This window comes from Archocentrus centrarchus, chromosome 10 (genome assembly GCF_007364275.1).
Source record: "Archocentrus centrarchus isolate MPI-CPG fArcCen1 chromosome 10, fArcCen1, whole genome shotgun sequence".
Classification (NCBI taxonomy): domain Eukaryota; kingdom Metazoa; phylum Chordata; class Actinopteri; order Cichliformes; family Cichlidae; genus Archocentrus; species Archocentrus centrarchus.
The window spans coordinates 4,108,522-4,128,111 of NC_044355.1; the positions used below are offsets into that span (position 1 = coordinate 4,108,522).

General features: G+C 39.1%; 1 protein-coding gene across 2 annotated transcripts in view; it reads left to right on the forward strand.

The window, feature by feature from the left end:
• Window positions 1-19,590, forward strand: part of fstl5 (follistatin-like 5) — a 208,425-nt gene that overhangs the window by 100,447 nt on the left and 88,388 nt on the right. For both annotated transcript variants that reach the window (XM_030738618.1, XM_030738619.1), the window contains exons 5-6: window positions 8,435-8,631; window positions 14,399-14,519. In XM_030738618.1, the coding sequence (XP_030594478.1) occupies window positions 8,435-8,631; window positions 14,399-14,519 (318 nt within the window). The remainder of the gene's footprint in view (window positions 1-8,434; window positions 8,632-14,398; window positions 14,520-19,590) is intronic.

The following is a 19,590-nucleotide window of genomic DNA, read 5'->3' on the forward strand; positions in this document are numbered from 1 at the left end:
CTAAGTGGGACAGAAACAAAGTTAGAAACTTTAGTACAGGGGGCTGTCCTGAAAAAAAAAAATCACACTGTTGTTATCTGGTAAAGAGAGAGTTGGAATTACTATTTTTAATTATTTGCAAAACCTCTCATAGAGGCGGCTGGTGTGGGTTTTTGGTGTATTAAAAAAAAAGTTACCACTGTACCCACTGTGACACCACCCGTTGGTTGTGAAGCCCCGTTATGAACCCGTGTTTTTGTTGGCTAAAATCTATAAAAATCTATAAAATATTAACAGAGGTGTTGGATAGGTAAATGTTTCTATGATTGAGTTTGTCAACGAACTTGTTTCTGGTTTTAATAATTAAACTGAACAGTCATTATTTCAGGACGAGAATAGATCAATCTTGTTCTTTGTACAGACGTTGTTAGATACTGTAAAATACTCAGCTACCAGCCGAATACTGCAAATCTGTTTATCAACTCTAGCAGCCACTTTGACATGAGTCTAACAATCATTTAGAGACCCGTACCCTGTAGAAATTGAACTGGCTTGTTTCCAGATTTTGTCTTCACTTTCATTGCCATGCAACCACAGATGGAATTGGTTTTTGGTACAGGATGAAAACAAAATTTCATTACACAATGTCAGCAGCAAATACTATAGGCAGATATAACAAAAGAAATGCAGCTGCATGACAACTAGCTAAAGTCAGTCTGCTGATAAAGATCATGCAGTGTGATTAGAACATCAAAATCGACTAACAAAAGGACCTTAGGGTGGGATTGTATTTTCAACTGCTGTTTTGAAGGGCAGGAATGAACTTCAGTTTTGTATTTCTTTACTTTCCCATATGGATGCAAAAAGCCTCAGTGTGACTGAAATTTTTTATTTTCAACCCTGAGATATTAGCGGGAGTCTCTGCTCTGTGCCTGGGGTCTGCTGTGAGTGTTTTGCATTCATATCGTCCTGGCCAGAGCAGCTTTGAGGGGTTGCAGCTCTACTGCCCAGATATCCATTTCAGATTCAGTCAGGTGTTGCGGCACTGACACCTCCAGTTGCTCTTAAAGATTGCAATCAGTGACCTCTGATTTGGTTAGCCCAGTTGTCATGCTGTGCTGTCTTGATGTATTGTGAGCAGTGGCAGTACCCAGGGCCCTGGAGACGGAGATGGAAAAGCTGCAAGAGGTGGTGGGGGGCAGGCTTAGTCGGGCAAAGATGGGACAGCTTCAGCGGGGTTGACTCGAGCTATTCCGCTGAGCCACCTTTTTCTTTTTATAAATAAAACAGTAGGGCTTTTAGAGGGGCAGGTTCAGGTAGCGAAGGGGGTTCAGTCACTTTTATGGTCTCAGTGGAGAGCATGGAGTATTTTTTTCTTTCTTCGCTGAGTCTGCTGCATGTTCTGCAATGGATTAGTGTGTATTTTCAGCTCGAAAAGTAACTTTTCATTAGTGCCAGCTGGACTTATATCGCTTGCTAATGCAGCAGCTGCTTCTCCATGCTGTTTGGCACTGTGCATTCTAGACTCTAAATTTCTCGTGCACAGTAGTGCACTTCTCAGGTGCTTAGAAAGCAGGCATTATCATCTGTGCAATATTTAAGATCGTTTTCTACACTGATGTCATCAGTATGTGGATAAGATGTGTAAAATAAAAACTACTTTTTTGCTGTTGGCCTTCACACTTCATTACATTTGCTCATCACAGAGTATACCTCTGTTTCTCTGTGGTTGTATGCTGTTATACCCAGGAGAATGACACTTTTTTTATGGTTTGAATGTTGGGTTTTGTTCTTCTTCTTTGGGAACAGCAATCTCCTGTTCATTGAGTCAACAGCAAACAGTAAAGAGGCAGTTTCCTTCATGTGGTATTGCCAAACTTTAAAAAATTAACACTGGCTTCCATGAATACATTAATGGCCTGCATTTTGACTGAAAGCCACTTATTAACTAGTTGCCCACAGATGAGTAGTCACTGTTAAAAGATAAAAAAAAAAAATTTTCTCAGTGTAAGAGCTGACAGTAGATGAAAATGTTAACAGTCTGACCCTACATGACCCATTTCAGCTACATCTGTTGCTTTCTCCGTAACCTTCTGACAGTGGAAAATATTATGCATTCAATCCATGGATAATACACTGCTTTAAAAAAATTAAAGGAATACTTTTTAATCAGAGTGTAGCATCAAGTCAATTAAACTTCTGGGTTATTGATCTGGTCAGTTAGGTAGCAGAGGGATTTGTTAATCAGTTTCAGCTGCTTTGGTGTTAATTAAATTAACAATAGGTAGACTAGAGGGACAACAATGGGACCCCGACATCCTCTAGTGGGCCCTGTGCTCACTGCCTGGCACCATGGAGCCTGATTGGCATTTGCTATAATATAGCAGAATTGGCAGGTCCATAACTGGGAGATAAGAGAAGGTTCACCCTGAGCACATGTGACAGAAGTGAAAGGGTCTGGAGAAGCCGTGGAGAATGTTATGCTGCCTGTAACATCTTGCAGCATGACTGGTTTGGTGGTGGGTCAGTGATGGTCTGGGGAGACATAACCATGGAGGGACAGACAGACCTCCACAGACAAGGCAACGGCACCCTGATTGCCATTAGGTATTGGGATGAATCCTTGGACCCGTTGTCAGAACCTATGCTGGTGCAGTAGGTCCTGGGTTCCTCCTGGTGCATGGCAACACCCTCATGTGATAAGAGTATGCAGGCAGTTCCTGGAGGATGAAGGAACTGATACCATTGACTGGCTCCCATGTTCACCTGACTTCAATCCAACAGAGCACCTCTGGGACATTATGCGTCGGTCCATCCGATGCTGCCAGTTTGCACCTCAGGCTGTTCAAGAGCTCAGTGGTGCCCTGGTCCATATCTGGGAGGTTCCCCTGGACTCCATCCATGCCTACACAACACACCTAAAGCTGGAAATGAGTGAACACACAGCGCCAGGGGAAGAAATTCAGACATCGCCAGCCTCGCAGTCTACTGCCTTAGATTTAATTCCTAGACGAGGAGGTGGTTTGGTTTTGAAAAGACTGACATTGATCAAGAGATGGCAGTTTGCAGACTTTGTAAGAATGCGGATAGCTTAACAACTAACCTGTTCCTTCATCGAGTATGAGGAATATGAAAAGTTTTGGGAACCCGCTGTCCAAGACAAACCTAAATCAGCTAAGGTGTCCGGCAAAACACACACTCAGCAAACTTTAGCCCCCCCCGTGACCCCGACTAGCAGGATAGAGAGGAAAATAATGGATGGATGTTAATATCCTTTAAGTTAAAGTAGGTATGTTACAATCACTGCGTCATAACCTAGCAACGTTCTTGGGGCTCACCTGTTTGAAACATCGGATAATACATTGAAGCAGTCTACCAGAAAGTGGCTTTCTGATTAGACGGAGGTGTGTATTTTCTGATTTTTTTTTTTTTTTTTGCTATACTTTAGGGGGAATCCCCGTAGACAGCCTCTTTTTCGATTTTTTTCATTCTATCAAGTTTTCTGTATTGAGTGATTGCTTTTGAAAAACTAAGAAAAAACACAAAGTTAACGTGTCACAAAAAACACAGATTTAAGTCTTATATTTTACTAGCTTGCACTTCTTTTACAGAGATTTTTAAATAATGAAAAATATTTATCTTTATCGACAAAATTACAGAAAATATCAAGATATTTTTCGTCAATCTTGCACACCCCTACTCCAGACCCCCTGCAACCCTGAAAATGATAAGCGGAAGAGAATGGTGGATGGACATTTTTCCATGTCCAATTGAACAATATTTACTCAGCCTGCAATAAATAATGTGTTGCCATCAGTACAGTATGTCTTCGTAATAAGGAGACTTTGAATGAAAGGTAAAATTTTAATATTGCACAGTGGAAAAGGGAAGATGGGCTCATTAAGCTGTAAAAAGTCAAAACAAACATGCAGAAAACCACTGTCAAAGGTAATTTTGCATTCTAGCTGTTCTTTTTAAGGCTGTAAGTGCCTGTGGATGGTCCTTTTTCTTCTATGAACATCAAACTGTTAGGTTTTTTTCTACATTTAGCAAACAGCAAATTCACAAACAGCTGCATAAAGTGGGTTCGGAAAGATTTCTTTGTTTGAAAATCACTATTCCATCATTGTTGCCAAACAAATGCAAAATGTCCATTGATACCACTTACATAAAACAAAAAAAAAAAGAAAACCAATTAAACTACATTCCAGCTCACCTTCAAACGGCTGAGCCTTACCCACTTAATGCCAGTAGCATCTTAAATGCTAGCTCTTAAAGGCCTTGGTGAGTAAGCAAACATAACTTCTGTTAATGTAATGTTATTACAAGAATTGCTTTCTCTGTGTCTTCAAGGTCGTCATTTTCAAGCCATTGTATACAATACTCTGTTGTTTACTTTCCTTTTATTATTTTATGCTTCTTCGCTCCTTTTTTTTGGCCCAGGTCACTTGACTATTACCAGCAGCAGCTGGAATAACTCTGAACTAGGTATGCCATGCTAAACTCTTAGTTGAGCATTGGCCTTTTTGTGGTTAGCATTATCGTTTTCATGCACATGAGTAGGTATAACTGTGTGACAGGCAGATGGGCTTTTAAGTAGAGTTTGCATGTGCTCCCTGAATCTGTGTGGGTTCTGGCTAGTTTCTAGTCTAAAGATATGCCTGTTAGCTTAACTGGTGATTCTAAATTAGCTTTAGGTGTGAATGGGAGAGGATATAGCTGTCTTTGTCTCTGTGTTAGACCTGTGATGGACCAAGGATCTGTCCAGGGTGTACCCTGGCTTTCACCCATCGCTTTGCCCACTGACAGTATTGTGTTATAAATCAGCGCACCCTTTCACCCTTCCCTAAATGCCCGAACTGACTCGCTGTTTACAGCCCCAGACAAGATAACTAAGAGAGTGTTCGGTCAGTAAGACCAATCTAGAGGATGCTCTCAGGGTTTCATAGTTGAACCTCTTGAAGGATTATCACTTGCCTGCAGCTGCCCTTGTCTCTGGGTTTCTCTGGGTCTTTCAGCCAGTCTGCTTTCAGTAATCTGTGACAGTTGACTGTTTGCTCTGGCTTTCTGTCACTTACCCTGTGGCAACTGTGTTGGTCTCCCAAGGCATACAAGGCTGCTGCCTTTGGCTCTCTCTGGCCCTCTCTACAATTATTAACCACTATTATCAATATTATAAATATGATTATATTTACTAAAATAATTGTGATTATGATCATGACACCATTTTAAATGCTTTTGCTGGTATCTAATGGTATTCTGCAGCAAATAAAAAGGAAAAAAAAAAAAAGAAAACGAGCATCCCACCGTTCTTCCCTTGTTGTTCCATTACAAGTAATTTTAAGATTTTTGCACAGTTTTATGCCCATTTCCTGATTTCCTGTGTCTTTGTCTACAATAAGCTGAAAAAAGTCAGACGATAATAAGACAACACTGGAACTGGGAGCGTCTCAGCTGGTGATGATTGATTTAATCAAGCTTAAGGGAAAACATTTTTCTTAAAAAAAACAAAATGTTCAGTGTGTTTTTCCAGGTTCAGTTATGACCCCACCATTTACACAGAGATAGTAGGTTGCATTGTGATGCATCCCATTTAGTTTGAAAGCAATTTCTGTGTCTGAGACATTTCCTTATTTACAAAAACCTTTGGATTTTATAAAAGTGATAATTAGTCTTCCAACAATCAGTAGATCTTAGTTTGAGAAAGTGGATTGGACTGAAGAATACAACAGCTTTCTGTGGAATTTTTACTTGTTCCCTGAAGTGCCACTGAGGCATGTTGGCATAGTTAATTTGACAGATTATAGTTGCCATTGCCAAATTAATGCTTAAACACCTCTGTGTAGACGAGTACTGTTTGGATATTTTGAGATGTTTAGGTGCATGTGTGTGCGTAGCAGTTTGTGTATGCGCAGATTCATTTGCATCCACATGTGGGCCTGCACGCATGTGTCAGTTTGTGCTCCTTTGACGTAGCTGACCTTAGCTGAGGGTATGCCAGCAGCCATTTATCTTTTATTCATTTTACCAGCCATTTGTGACCGGGGCAGCTTCTCTGGCACTGATGCTTGTTAAAGCAGAACCCGCTCCATGATGTGCAGCATGCTGCCGCTGATACACTTTAGAGGGCAAGTTGCTGTTTTGATTCCCGAGAATTCACCAGTCACTCTCACTATTTTGACAGCCAAAGCAAATTTTGTAATTTAACAGATCTTCCTGTTGTTTTGTCACCTGCTGTGGCTGCTAGAAAGACCTTGCCAGCCACCACTGTTTTTGTTCACACCCTACTAGTTACAGAGAGCTTCTGACTGGGTGTGCAGCTCAAACATCTGTCAACACCTCAGTTTGTGTCTTGCCGATGGTCTACCTTCAGAAATGAACAAAATCATTGTTCCAGACGTGCTTCTTCATGCCTAATTCTCTCCATCTGTCTAGGAAAGATATCAGAGGCTTGTTACACCTAGTTATCAGAAAATAAAGCATTGTAATTGTAGATTTGCATTTTTCACAATATTTCTATAGCAAAACAAAACAAAGGAGACATGTAGAAATGGGTGCCAGATTAAAGGGTAAAAAAACTATATAAAGTGCAAGGTTTAAGTAAGGTGCTGTATGTCCACAAGCATCTAGAACTGTTTTGATGCTTCTTGGGATAAAACATTCCTACAAAATATAAACCTTGTTGCTGTATTTTTTTTTTTTTTTGCAGCAGAGAGCATGATCTCCAATATGTTGATCCAATATCTCCCACAGTAAACATTCATGGTTACTGCAAAGGTCATAGCATGCGATTCACATCATTTTTACAATCATCAAACATTCACTTGACCTCTTGTGCCCTGTATGGAATAGCAATGGTGAGACAGTAATGCTGTTAACTTTTGCTTTTCATTGCAGTCAAACAGTGATGGCGGCACTTTTTAAATTTTTGAAAAGAAGACCTCGGGTATCCAAATGGCACCCGTTATCCGTGGTATTGACATCAGTATTAAAGAGAAAAATCTGATCCAACAAGCTTGTATGGAAGAATCTGTATTTTTCATATTTCTTCTTATTTGCGAAGGCTTTTCTCTTTACATTTCCCAACAAAATAAGTTTTACACAAAACTGAAAAGCTCAATAATTTCTAATAAGTGTACTTTGTTGTTTACACTAAATCTTTTAGCATCCATATTCAAAAAAAGACACGTTTTTCATTCAGAATAATTAATATTAAATGAATACCAGGAAAAACTTTGGGAATTTACAAGGTCACACAGAACTGAGATGAAAATAAAACATCTGTGAAAGCCCATTTATTTCCCTGGCAGAGTTTTTGGAGAACTTCTTCTTCCTCTCATATCCAAATGATGGCGAGCATCTGGGATTACATCAAGCTTCTCATTTAAATGCGCACTGATTGCTCAAGTTGTTCCTCTGAAGGAATGCTGGAAGAAATTTATAAGACAAAAATGTGATCCCAGGTATTTCATAATGACAAGTCATTGGTTTCTGGGGTTGCTCTGATTCTACTTAACTAGTCATCAGCTCTGAGTGAGAACCCACTGCTACTTTGTGAAGATCTCATTACTATACTCACTAAATAATTCCTGCCTGATCATCCCCAACAAAGATCATTTGTCTCGCACATCACTCCACGAGGAAGCTATTATTCCGTATTTGCCCAAGGTTGATCACTCAGTACGCTGTGGTATTGATGCCAGTGCCCTTCCCAGAGACTTAAAAGACATCCCAGCGAACAGCAGCGTTTTTCTCTCGAGCTTGTTGACATCAGCTAATGTAACTGTTATTAGCGGAGAAAGACTTCCAGATTTAACAAGGAGAAGCTGATTTGACATGTGTCAACCTCTAGTTTTAGTCCTTATTTTTCTCTTTGGCTCCACTCTACTCAGCTGAATCTTTCATGTAGTTTACGTCTTTGATCTGGAGCCTTTGATGGTGGATTGTAAATACAAAACCATCTTTGTTTTCTGTTGCTGTCAGGGTTAGCGTTTGACACCTGTGTGATGGATTTGTCCATCAGTTTCTTTGTGTTGAGGAGGCTCTCGCTTTCTTAGTTTGAGGCAGTGAAGGCAGCACGTCTATTACACTTTGTGCTCCCCTCAGGAAAATAATCCTTAGCATTTGTTATTATGAGGCAGACAATCAGAGACCTGCACAGATTTGGGTTCTGCAAACTGGAGCTAGTGTGTAATAATGTGAATCTTCAAGGGGGTTCTTCTTTGCTCAGGTACTAATTGGCTGAAATTTGAAAACACCGCATCCATTGTTATGAATAATAATTTTAAGATGTTTAATTATGTTTTGTTCTGCACCTGGGAATCATTTAGATATTTGTGAAATATGTTTTCAAAGTAAACATATAGTTTCCTCTCACCTTATTGCATCGATTACTGCAAATAAATAAATTTAACTTTCCATCTTCCAACTGATTTGATTTTTCTTTTCCCCCCAGATGATAACTGCAGGCTGAGTGATTACCGGCGGCTGAAAAACAAGATTCTGGATTTGTATGACAAACGATACATGGGGTCCGCCGGCCACGAGAAACACAGGGACAGCATGGTCGCCAAGAAGCAACTGGTTGATGTCATGTTCAAACGCTTTGATGCAGATAGTAACGGTCAAATAGATGCCAGCGAGCTCTCACAGGTAAGAATACTGAAGTAAAGATGAGCTTCGCTATGTCAATACATATTCCCCCCTTTTTTAAAACTTAATGTATCATTAATGTGTTTCTGGCATGGAGGTAAAATGCAACTTAACCTTGACTCATAAGCCAGCCCTGGATATTTTTCAAGCATTGTTTAGGTAGGTAATAAAAAGGTGTGCTTCTCATTTCAACACGTCGCAGTATCTGTCATGTCTGTCAAAACTTGAGCCATTTTGTTTAAACATCTCATCAAAGAGGGGAAGAGAAGCGAAGAAACCATCTGTGCGCTCAGGTGTTTAAACTGTCCTCTTTCACGTCTGCCAGAATCGTGTCCGTTTTACTCCTCTTACCCTTCCCTGTGGTAGCTGTTGTGCATCGCTCAAGGTAAATCTTTTGAAAAGCAATGTGGGTCAAAAGAGCCGTGAAGCTTAAGGGAGGCTGCAGCCTTTGACCAGTACTACCAAGAGGGATGTTGTAAAGACCTTTTTGTGGCTGCCGTAAGGAAGGAAGATATTCTGTGCATATCAAATAAAGTCTCCCAGCACCCTGGGACTGAGTTAATATAGAGCTTATTTGAATAATTGAGGGGGTAAGCAACCCACAGTGGTTTTTGAGAACCATCATATCAGTTGCTTTTCTTCTGTTATCTTCCTGCTGATCCAGTAGGATATCCTATCTGTACAGGGGTCACCTTGGTAAGCTTTGTCAATGGCCTTTCCTCCGATGGGGAAGGACTTATTAGATTAATTTCAGTATATTTTCATACTTGAAGTTTAAGGCATGTAGCCACAAAATAGTGATGTTTTTTTTCATATTTTCATATTATTTACATATTTTTACATGTTTTAACATTAAATGGTGCCAGCCTGAGAGGAATCAGTGTTTAGTGAGTGAAATGCTTATAAAACATGTTGGACGGGGTTTTATGAAAAAAATATTGCCAATATACCCAGAGTTTGAATTTGAATATGCCCTTTCAACCTATTGAATATTACTTTAACCTGGGGTTTAAACCTCGTTGTGAATGCCATTTATTCTTTTCCACTGCAGACTGGATCCCTGCACTTCTCTCTAGGTGTTTGAATGATGCACGTTAATAATCAACACCCAGATGGAAAAACAGTTTTCAGGGATTCCTCAAGGGCTGCTTTTTGCTCTCCTCCCCTTTTGTTGTTTACATATATGAGAATTTTGGCATATTTCATGCAGAGCCATCATCATTCATAAACTTCATGAACCTCATTCACAGAGAAATGAAGAGAAGGGAGGCAGAAATTGAAAATATCAGTCAATTGCAGATGGCCCTTATGGGTGAATTTACGGGTGTTTTCTTTCTTCATAAAGATATGCTTTTATTCATGGCCCTACCTGACTTTGGGATACACATACAGTAGTTTGCCAACAACACACTTTTTTTTCCCCTTTCCTTTTGCCTTGGAGAAAATATTGCCCCCCCCCCCAAAAAAAAAGGTCCATTAGCGCAGCAGCCCAGACTACATGTCTGTGTGGTTGCAGTAAGTGACGACTTTCCAACTACTTGCACACCTTTAGAGCTCCGAAATGCAGGGAACACTTTGCATTTCTGCCTAATTTAACTTATTTAACATCAAAATGACTACATAATTACACAGGATAAATATCAGCCTGAAATAGCTTTATCAATCTAATAAGTCAGTCAACAAACACAGGGACTTCTGGGTTGATGGTGCCTCAGCATAATGGCTCCTGAATGTAATTATGAATTAGGTCTTTGATGGATTCTTATGTTTTATAAAGTAATTCTTCATAAATGTATTTCATGGCTCAACTCATAGGATGTAAGTCACACAGTATGTTTAAGGTTCAAACTCGGCCAGAACTGTGGATGTTTTCTTAAACTCAGCTGCTTGAGCTGGGACTGAGTTTTGCCTTATTAACAAAAGATAAATTTGAAAGAAGAGATTAATGCAAATCAAATTTTGGTGTGAACAAGCCCTCAAAAAGCACTACATAAGCAATTCACACATTTTTCATCAGTTTAAAAGTATAAAATTATGGCTGCCACCCTCATGGCCTAAAGCACCCTTTATAATTGGAGCATTCTCTGATCTCATTTGAAATTCTAGGACAGAAATCCCTCACCCAGACTTACTTGATGTGCCAGAGTGTGCACATGAAGAGGCACAGGGAGCAATTGTTGCTGCCCTTTTAGTCTAGGGTGCCCTTTTAAAATGGCAAATCAAAACATATTTTTTCATGCATTCACCTTATCTATCATTGGACCAAAGATAGGGTTTGAAACTTTATCTTTTACTAAAAAAAAAAAAAAAAAAGAGAGAAGGCTGCATCTTGTCCACTATTGAGCCAGATGTACTGTCTACTGATTACAAAAAACATGAAGCATAAAAGATATTGTACAAGTTGTTGTAAGAAAAGAATTGTGTAAGTTTATTTTTAACTTGCAAAAAGCAAACTTCTTGAATGTAGTTTACAAATCTCGAGGTTATAAATATCAAGGTTATAGCTATTGGAAATTTGCTCATTTAACCCTCCACAGAAATCTAGTCTGTTATTCAATACTGAGAATATTTCTAAAAGAGCCGAATTCAAATTAGGAAGCATGTGAACAGGTGACCTCTGATCCCCCTTACAGGATTTTGCAGGCCAAAGTAAATATAATGAATTTGCAGATCTTTTGTGTTGTTCACGGCAGAGATGCCAAAGATCTTGTTGCAGAAGTCGCACATACAGGTATTCTAAGTCCTGCGCTAACCTTCAGCATCCTCCTAACAATGCAAAACATTTTTGCAAATTAATGCGTGGAGAGTTCACAGCTACCCTCTGCTTGCATGAACAACACAGAATTTTATTTTGTTTGTGATAATAAATTTGAATAAGGAGGAGACAGATGAAACTTTAAAACTTTGGAAATTGTATGGAAAATGGTGTGTAAATTGTTATGGTTATGAGGGAAGAGCAGAGTCAAGATTGAAAGGGATGCTGGAAAATATTCACACACAGGAGGGTTTCTGCCAGTGTATTGCAAGCCTGGAGGCCCAAAAGGGGGTCAACTTATGCATCCCAGCTGAACATTTTTCTTTTGTTTTTGTTTTTTTGGTAGAAACTCTGTATAGCTGTGGTACTGTACATAATGTCTGTATTACCACAACAGGTCTGTGTAAGTAAAAGCTGCTAATTGTTAGACATATGTTCTGACTAACCAGCCAGTGTTCCATTGGCTGTGTAAATTAAAGTTTGATTTGAAACACGCAGAAGCAGCAATCTCAATACATATAAATCTGGTTAACCCATTAATGATTTGTCTCAGATCATTTAGCTCGCATGGTCCACTGAACATGTACAAGGGTACATATTACTGGTTTGTGTTATATTCTTTCTCTACAGAGGAGTGACTTTTAAAAAAAAAAGTAGAAACAGAGATGGAGATTACCCATCAAAGCCTGCAGTTCCATCTGCTAATCTGATAAATCACATAGCATTATGAGCAAACACTTCAATTTTTAGTTTGTGAGCTCAGCAGTTTGGTTTATAAACATAAGTCCAAGAAAGAAAATAGAAAAAAAAATACCCCTTTTCAGTGATTCATGATTGAAATGAAAGGTAGGTGTTCTCAGGCATCACAGGTAACTCCTAAATTTTGAGCAAGTCATCTGGGAAGGGAAGTGCACTGATCCGATGGACAATGCTTGATGTATAAAGCCGTCCCTTGTGATCAGCATTTTGACGGCTGATCTAATATGATGGATGTTTTACTGCCAGGGCCATGCAGAAGGTGTTGAATAGGATCATGTTTTTATCAGGACAATGACAAAAACTGCAGTGTTTGGAGCCTGTTCATCATCTGTTGTGACAGAATGTCATTGAGTTTCAGTTTGGCTTCAATGCAAGTGGTACTGAACATGACCACAACCTTGACAGACTCACACTTTACTCGAGCGAATTATAGTACTTTTAAATGTTTATCTGAAAAGCCTGTGATTAACAAAGGTGTCTTCTATATATTGTAGTTTTATAAACATATGTAGTTACAGTTATTGAAACATTTATTTTTCAGAATTAAACTTTGTTGATTGACTTTATCTGAGATTACATTAATGGTTCCCAGAGTAGTTGTTACAGCATTGTGCATTCAAACTGAGAGGTAACCTGCTGATTTACTGATCTACCATATTGGCATTTATAATGTTTGATAAATTAAATGAGATGGGAGAAATACCCTTCAACCATGTTTTGAGTCTTGACGTTGCATAGTTTGTCTAACAGAGAGCACTTTGCAACTTCCCTGTTGGCAACATGTGTTTGAAATACAAACACAACAACCAGATGATCCAAGTAGAGTTGGACAGAGCATTAACAAGTAAATGACTGTGCATATAAAATGTCAGGAAAATCTCTTCATGTTTCATGTGTTTCGTGTGGCTGCTATATCAGAATATCGGATTTTTTTCATCCATCCATCCATTTTATTCTGCCCATCCTTTTAAGGGTCGTGGGGGAGCTGGATCCTATCCCAGCAACTATAGGGTGGGAGGCAGGGTACACCCCGGACAGGTCTCCAACCTGTCACAGAGCCAACACAGAGGGACAACCAATCACACTCACATTCACACCCACAGCCAATTTAAAAATTACCAAATACTGGTACTGGCCTTAAAAATCCTGCATCCATCAGACTCTACAGTCATGACCTAGCCTCTCGGGGCAAGACCCAATGTGTTTGGACTTCAGTGTAGCTAGTGGAGAACTGGATATCTGGCCATGGCTTCCTGTTTTGTGCATAATTTGTCAAACAGTAAATGCAAATTTTAAAAAAAAGGAGAGGAAAAAATTAAAAAAGCTAATGGTTTTGAGATTGCATTTGATATTTCAGCCAGTGTGTTCCCATTTTGGTCTCAGATTAATAAACCAACCAACCCCCCACACCCCGACATGGTTTACATTTCCACAGATTTTAAGTCAGTGTAAACTGGTATGTTGCAGGTGCAGCTGAATGTAGTATAGAACAGAATGCAGCAGTACCATTAAAAAATATATACAGCAACAATATATTTTATCATTTCATCATTAAATTCATGTAGTTTCTTTGGGCTAAGCCAGCTGGGTCCCATGGGCTAAGCCGCCAGACACTCGCCCTTGAGCCTCTACCCTAGGCCTGGCTCCAGGGTAGGACCCCGGTAATCTGATTTACTAGTCAGTCTACATTCCTACCCTCATCTACAGTCACAAGCTTTGGGGAGTGACTGAAAGAACGAGGTCGCGTATCCAAGTGACGGAAATGAGTTTCCTTCGATGGGTGGCTGGGCTGTCCCACAGAGAGAAGAGCTCAGTCATTCAAGAGGGACTCAGAATAGAGCTGCTACTCCTCCACATCGAAAGGAGCCAGTTGAGGTGGTTCAGGCATCTGATGTCTCCTGGGTGAGGTGTTTCAGAACTATCCCACTGGCAGGAAGCCGTGGCTGACTCAGGACTCGCTGGAGAGATTAAATCTCTCAGTTGGCTTGGGAACGACTCGGTGTCCCCTCAGATGAGCTGACACAGGTGGCTGGGGTAAGGGAAGTCTGGGGTTCTCTGCTTAGGCTGCTTCCCCCACCTGAACACAGCTAAGTGATAGAAGATGGATGGATGATTTATTTTGCAACAGATTTATTTGTACAAAGGTTTATTGTAATTTCTGGAACAGTATTAAAATATTATTATTATTATTATTAATATAATAATAATAATAAAAACCCTCTTTAACTAAAGAATGATGCATTTTCTTTGAAGGTCATCAAGCAAGAAGGTCTATCCAAACACATCTCTGAGTGCACATTGTTCGACCTGCTGAAGTACAACGATGTGAACGATGATGAGCACTTGACAAAGGAGGAGTTTTACACAGCCTTCGGTGAGTATGCCAATTTATCACCCTCATAGTCATCCAACAAAATCCTTTTTTTAAATTCACTGTCTCAGTCAATACTTAATATTTAAAAAAATATTTTAAGGTTGATTGTTCATTTCACCCTTGTGTGTAAATATTATGACAAAGATCTCAGCATCATTTTTCACCAGTTAAGTTTATTTGATTTGGACAGTACTGCAGTAATTATGAGCAAAATACAACAGAGAGTAAGTAAGTAGTGTTTATTTATAAAGTGCCTTTCACAGACAAGTGGTCACAAAACGCTGTACACAAAATAAATAACATAATTAAATGCCATAAAAAACAATACAAAACAAGTTAAGATACAGAACAAGTCCACAGAGCCAGCAAAAACATAATTATAATGGGAGATTGTTCAGTGCTTCTCTTCCTTTTCTTCTTTTATTAGTATAAAATATGTATATAATAAAAAGTCATCTGTATTAACATGTATAAAATTTATGGGCTTAATTAAAGAAATAACTGTCTAATTAGTTTTATTGTGTTTTACTTTAAAATCTAAGAAGTAACTAACTTGTAAACATTTGAACTGACAGTCTGCTTCTGTGCTCTTGGACATTACAAAGTTACGATGGTGGTAAACCTGGAAAAAATATTTGATGTCTTGCCAAAGTTTCCTGACTGAGATCTGCAGATGGTTGCCAGCAGTGTTGTACCACTGAAGGAGTTTTAAAGTGGAAATGGTTCAAAAGAAAAGCAGGTCACAACTTCTTAGAAACAGTAGTTCAAACCAAATCCCTATCATTAGGCAGCATAAAGATGACAGATGCTCTATGATATCTGAGTCACACTAACACATGTGCACCATTTTCTGGCTTTTGTTTCCTTCCCATTCACGGTTCCTCCCTGTCTGACATTTTCAGTCAGCTCAATATCCTCTGACAGAATATCCTCTGACATTTGGCTGGCTTGACACATTTAGCAGTGGGAGAGAATTCATAATCAACCTTCATCTTATCAGCTCTTTGTATTTGAAGCATTTCTTAGAGCAGACACAAAAAAAAAAAGTCACGGGGAGCAAATGGCAAAGTGCAAGAGTTTCATCTAGTCTGTTGGATTTCACATCATACATGAATGTGTGGGAGAGAAAACCCCTTCTGGCAAGTCACGGAAAGACAGAACACCATCCAATGTGGGGTGAGATTTCTTTGAAGAGTTGAGTTGTCTCTTCCTTTCAGGTTTCAGATGATTTTTTTTTCAAGCTTCCAGCTAACTGCTCACAAGGAATAGGATATTTAAAGTGAGTAAATCTCCCCCTCTGTGATGGGGTTTTCTTTCAGCCTGCCTTACTCCACTCCTCTTTTAGACTTTTTTTTTTTTTTATTTCTTTATCCTTATGTGCACTTTATGTTCCTATTAGCAACAATGGAAAATTATCCAACTGTAGAATTAATCTTTGGATAAGCCATTTCATTAAGACTCTTTACTGGGAATTGCTGTTATATTGACGTTAAGAGTGTCGGAGGCAATCAATACATAATATGCTTAGCACAGTTGAGTACTGTGTCTTTGTCAACAACTCAACTTGACAGGATTTTTAAATATATGGATATGGAAAATAAAGAGAAGCATGTCAACAATACTTCCAATAGTAAATGTCCTCCTGCAACATATTTACTTCCTATTCAGTTCTTTATGTAGCATGAAAAAATGCTAAATTTGCCACTTTCTTGCATATACCATAGTGTGGGATATAAGTCTTATGAGACCAAAAATGTATATCAAGCATAAACATTTATTTTTGTTGGTTTCTTTTCCATGTGGGCAGTATTGGATTGCTCAAAGCAAGTTCACCTAGTATTCAGTACTGAATACTCTGTGTACACAAGTGTTTACATATCTGGAGGTCATGATATTCGCAGCTTGTGTCTTCTTCACTTTATTCATCTTCAAACATGTTTCTTTCTACTAAATGCTTTGCTGCTTCCAAGATAGGCCCTCAGCTCAGAAAGGAAGGGTGATAAAAAGGCCGCCATCTCTAGAGACTTAATGACTCAACTGAAAATTTTAGTTCCACTAATATCAATATAAATTACTTATCTAATCAGGAGATAACAGGTCATATATTCAGTAGAGAGGTGATAATAACTACAGTGTGCTCCGAAGTGTCTTAATTGTAGATATTGACAGGAAAGCCAACGGTCCTCTAACCCGCCCCTACTCCCTCAATTTGAGAAGCAGTTAAATTTATGCTTACCTCTATGGAAAGATGCCCTTCTAACCATGGAGGAACCAGAAGGTGGAGGAGAAGGGCCAGTATTAAGATGTTTTATCTCCAAGATTTAAAACCTAAAATATATGGACATTGTAACCATAACATCACAAGCTGGTTTGTGAAGTCCTCAAACGGAGTATTTTCATCATGGGTATCTCGAGCTTTTGGAACTGGAGCTGACAAGTGAAAATGGATCTGACTGTGGAACCTTAGGCTCATTGGCTAAGGACTTGTGAATGACAAGTGGTTAGTAAATGAGCACATCCTCCTTTCTGACTCTGTCCAGAGGTCACAGAGCAAGGGAGCCAAGGGCCATTTTCACATAGATCACTATACAACTAGAAGTCTTTTTTCCACTTGGTGACCCTGAGAAAAGAAGGCAGGTTTAAGGCACGTCCACATTGGCCTCACTTTTCGAATCCGAAAGCGACATCCATTTTTTTTGTTGTCTAAATTTACTACCAACGTGTGAGCTACATGTACTACAGCACACTGTTTTTCAAGTTTCAATGTAAATATCCCTCCTACTGTAGTTTGCTAATTCCAAGGTGATGTTGCCTACCCTTGTAGTTTTCAGTCAGCCTGATTAAAAGAAGATATGAACCCAAAAAAACAAATATGTGTTGTAAATTTAAATAAAATCTTAACATGACAGGTAAGACATTTAAACAAGTTATTTCACTGTTTGTGTTGATTCAGCAAAGATTCAAATGAGAAATGTTTTTAAGTATTACCTGAGCCTTACTGCTATAAATTGGTGAGGAAAATGTACAAATTGGTTCATAAATTCTTACCAGAATGCAGAAAATTGTCCATGGAAGGCAACGGTCACTAAATCCCAACAAACTAAATGTGGTGCACGTTATTAATACTGAGAGTTTTGAAATGTTGATATGTAGGATTTGCATGCACTTGATCACTTCGTGTTATACAGATACAACCACTTGAAATTGTCAGACGATCCTTGACGGGACCTCGGCGGGTCCGTGGCCGATCTTTGGCCAAAATTAGATCCCACGAGTGGGGACGGCCCTAAGCAGCATTTAGGAAAACTGGTGGTATTGTCTTGTGCATCCACCAGAAGGAGCAGTGATAATGGAAGTGCATTTGTTTACAGCGTGCTACAGTGTATATTCATACATTTTATATTTGCTCAGGGGTTCTGTAATTTTAACAGAATCATAAATGTGAATCGTTCTTTAAAACACTGATGTAGACATTTGCTTGTATTAAACGAAGTAGAGGTTGTGCACACCGAGCAGGCAAGAGAACACAGGAAGTGATGCTTGCACACCATTGTTTTTGCTGACTAATGAACATAAAAGTATAAAACAATTATTTAATGGCACTGCAAATGTTTTTAAACAAAAGGTATAATCTAAATTTAAACGTGAATTGATTACTGCTGGGTCCTCTCAGTGAAGGGTCCATTTTTAGATATGATACAAGAGGGCAAGTGCTCTACAGAAATGTGCCAGAAATGTGAGGGGCTCTGTGCTAAATATTTAGGCTGAGGAAAAGCTACAGGAAGGATCCAAAGATTTAGGCCTGCGCTTACAACTATGGGGAATAAGCCCGTGCAGATGACACGCTGCCTTTCCAGATACATTTCAGCAACAGCGTAACGCCAACGATCACTGTCATGCATGTTTACGTTCAGCATTACATTGCACTAAGTTGTCTGCCACTAATCTTAGTACAGTGTGTATCTGCTTTGTGTAATTAATTTTAATACTTCAAAAATTATGCGCTATGAAAGGGATACTCCATATGCAACAATATGCTGTACATATTCCCCCAAAGTGTCCAACCTAATACTGTAGTATTTATTTATTTATGTGTGTATTTATTTATTTATTGGTGCAAAAAGCTCAATATGCTGACAGGTACCATACTGTAGGAGAGAATCGGCATGTCATTAGCATTCATCCCGGTCTTCCATGCAAACAGCTCTCCTAGCTCCCACAGACCACGATTTTCAACCCTTCTCACAAACATTCCTCTCCACGTCCAGGGTGGGAATTTAATGGGCAGAAGATATTTTGCAACTTCTAGCATTAAAATACTCTTTTGAAATAACTTTTGTATTTTCCTTAGCTGTACATTAGTGATTGTTACCTTTTCTGTTTCAGTGCTTGCTGCTCACTTACCCACACCATTTGCATTTTATATATATATATATATACACATACACCACATATATAAAAATACTGTTACCTTGCGGTAAAGCACCATCTGCACAGATAATCAACTGGCAAAATGGTACATTAAAAACAAAAGAAAGCTGAGATATCATTCATAAAAAAAAAACAAAAAAACCAACCATCCTGCTCACTTGATTGATGACATCATTAAATATTGTCATGATGAGATCAATATCCTGTTAACTATTTTCATGTCCTGTGGAATACAACGTTTTGTGCATTACAGTCTCGTCTAGAGTCCAATATAAGACAAAAAAGACTTCGCAGTAGGGCGTGCCTGATTTTTGTGCATGCCAAAAACTGGTCTGTAATCTCAGACCAGTTGGTGAGTGGTTGCTGGCGTTTGTTGGCAGTTATTGTGAAATTGATTGTTAAAATCATATGTGAGTCATGACTTCTAGTTGGGTCAGAATGACAGGCTTCCCTGCGTTCTTCATAGCCATTTATTGAAATCCAGACTTGAAGAAAAAAATGTCTGTCCTACAGTGTCGATTTTTGAAAACAAAATGCGAGACATGGCTCAAAACGTGGTATAAGGGACAAGGAAATGGAACACCTGGTCACTCTGCTGGGAAGACCTCCAGGCCCCCTCAAATGAAATATTTCAGGCAGA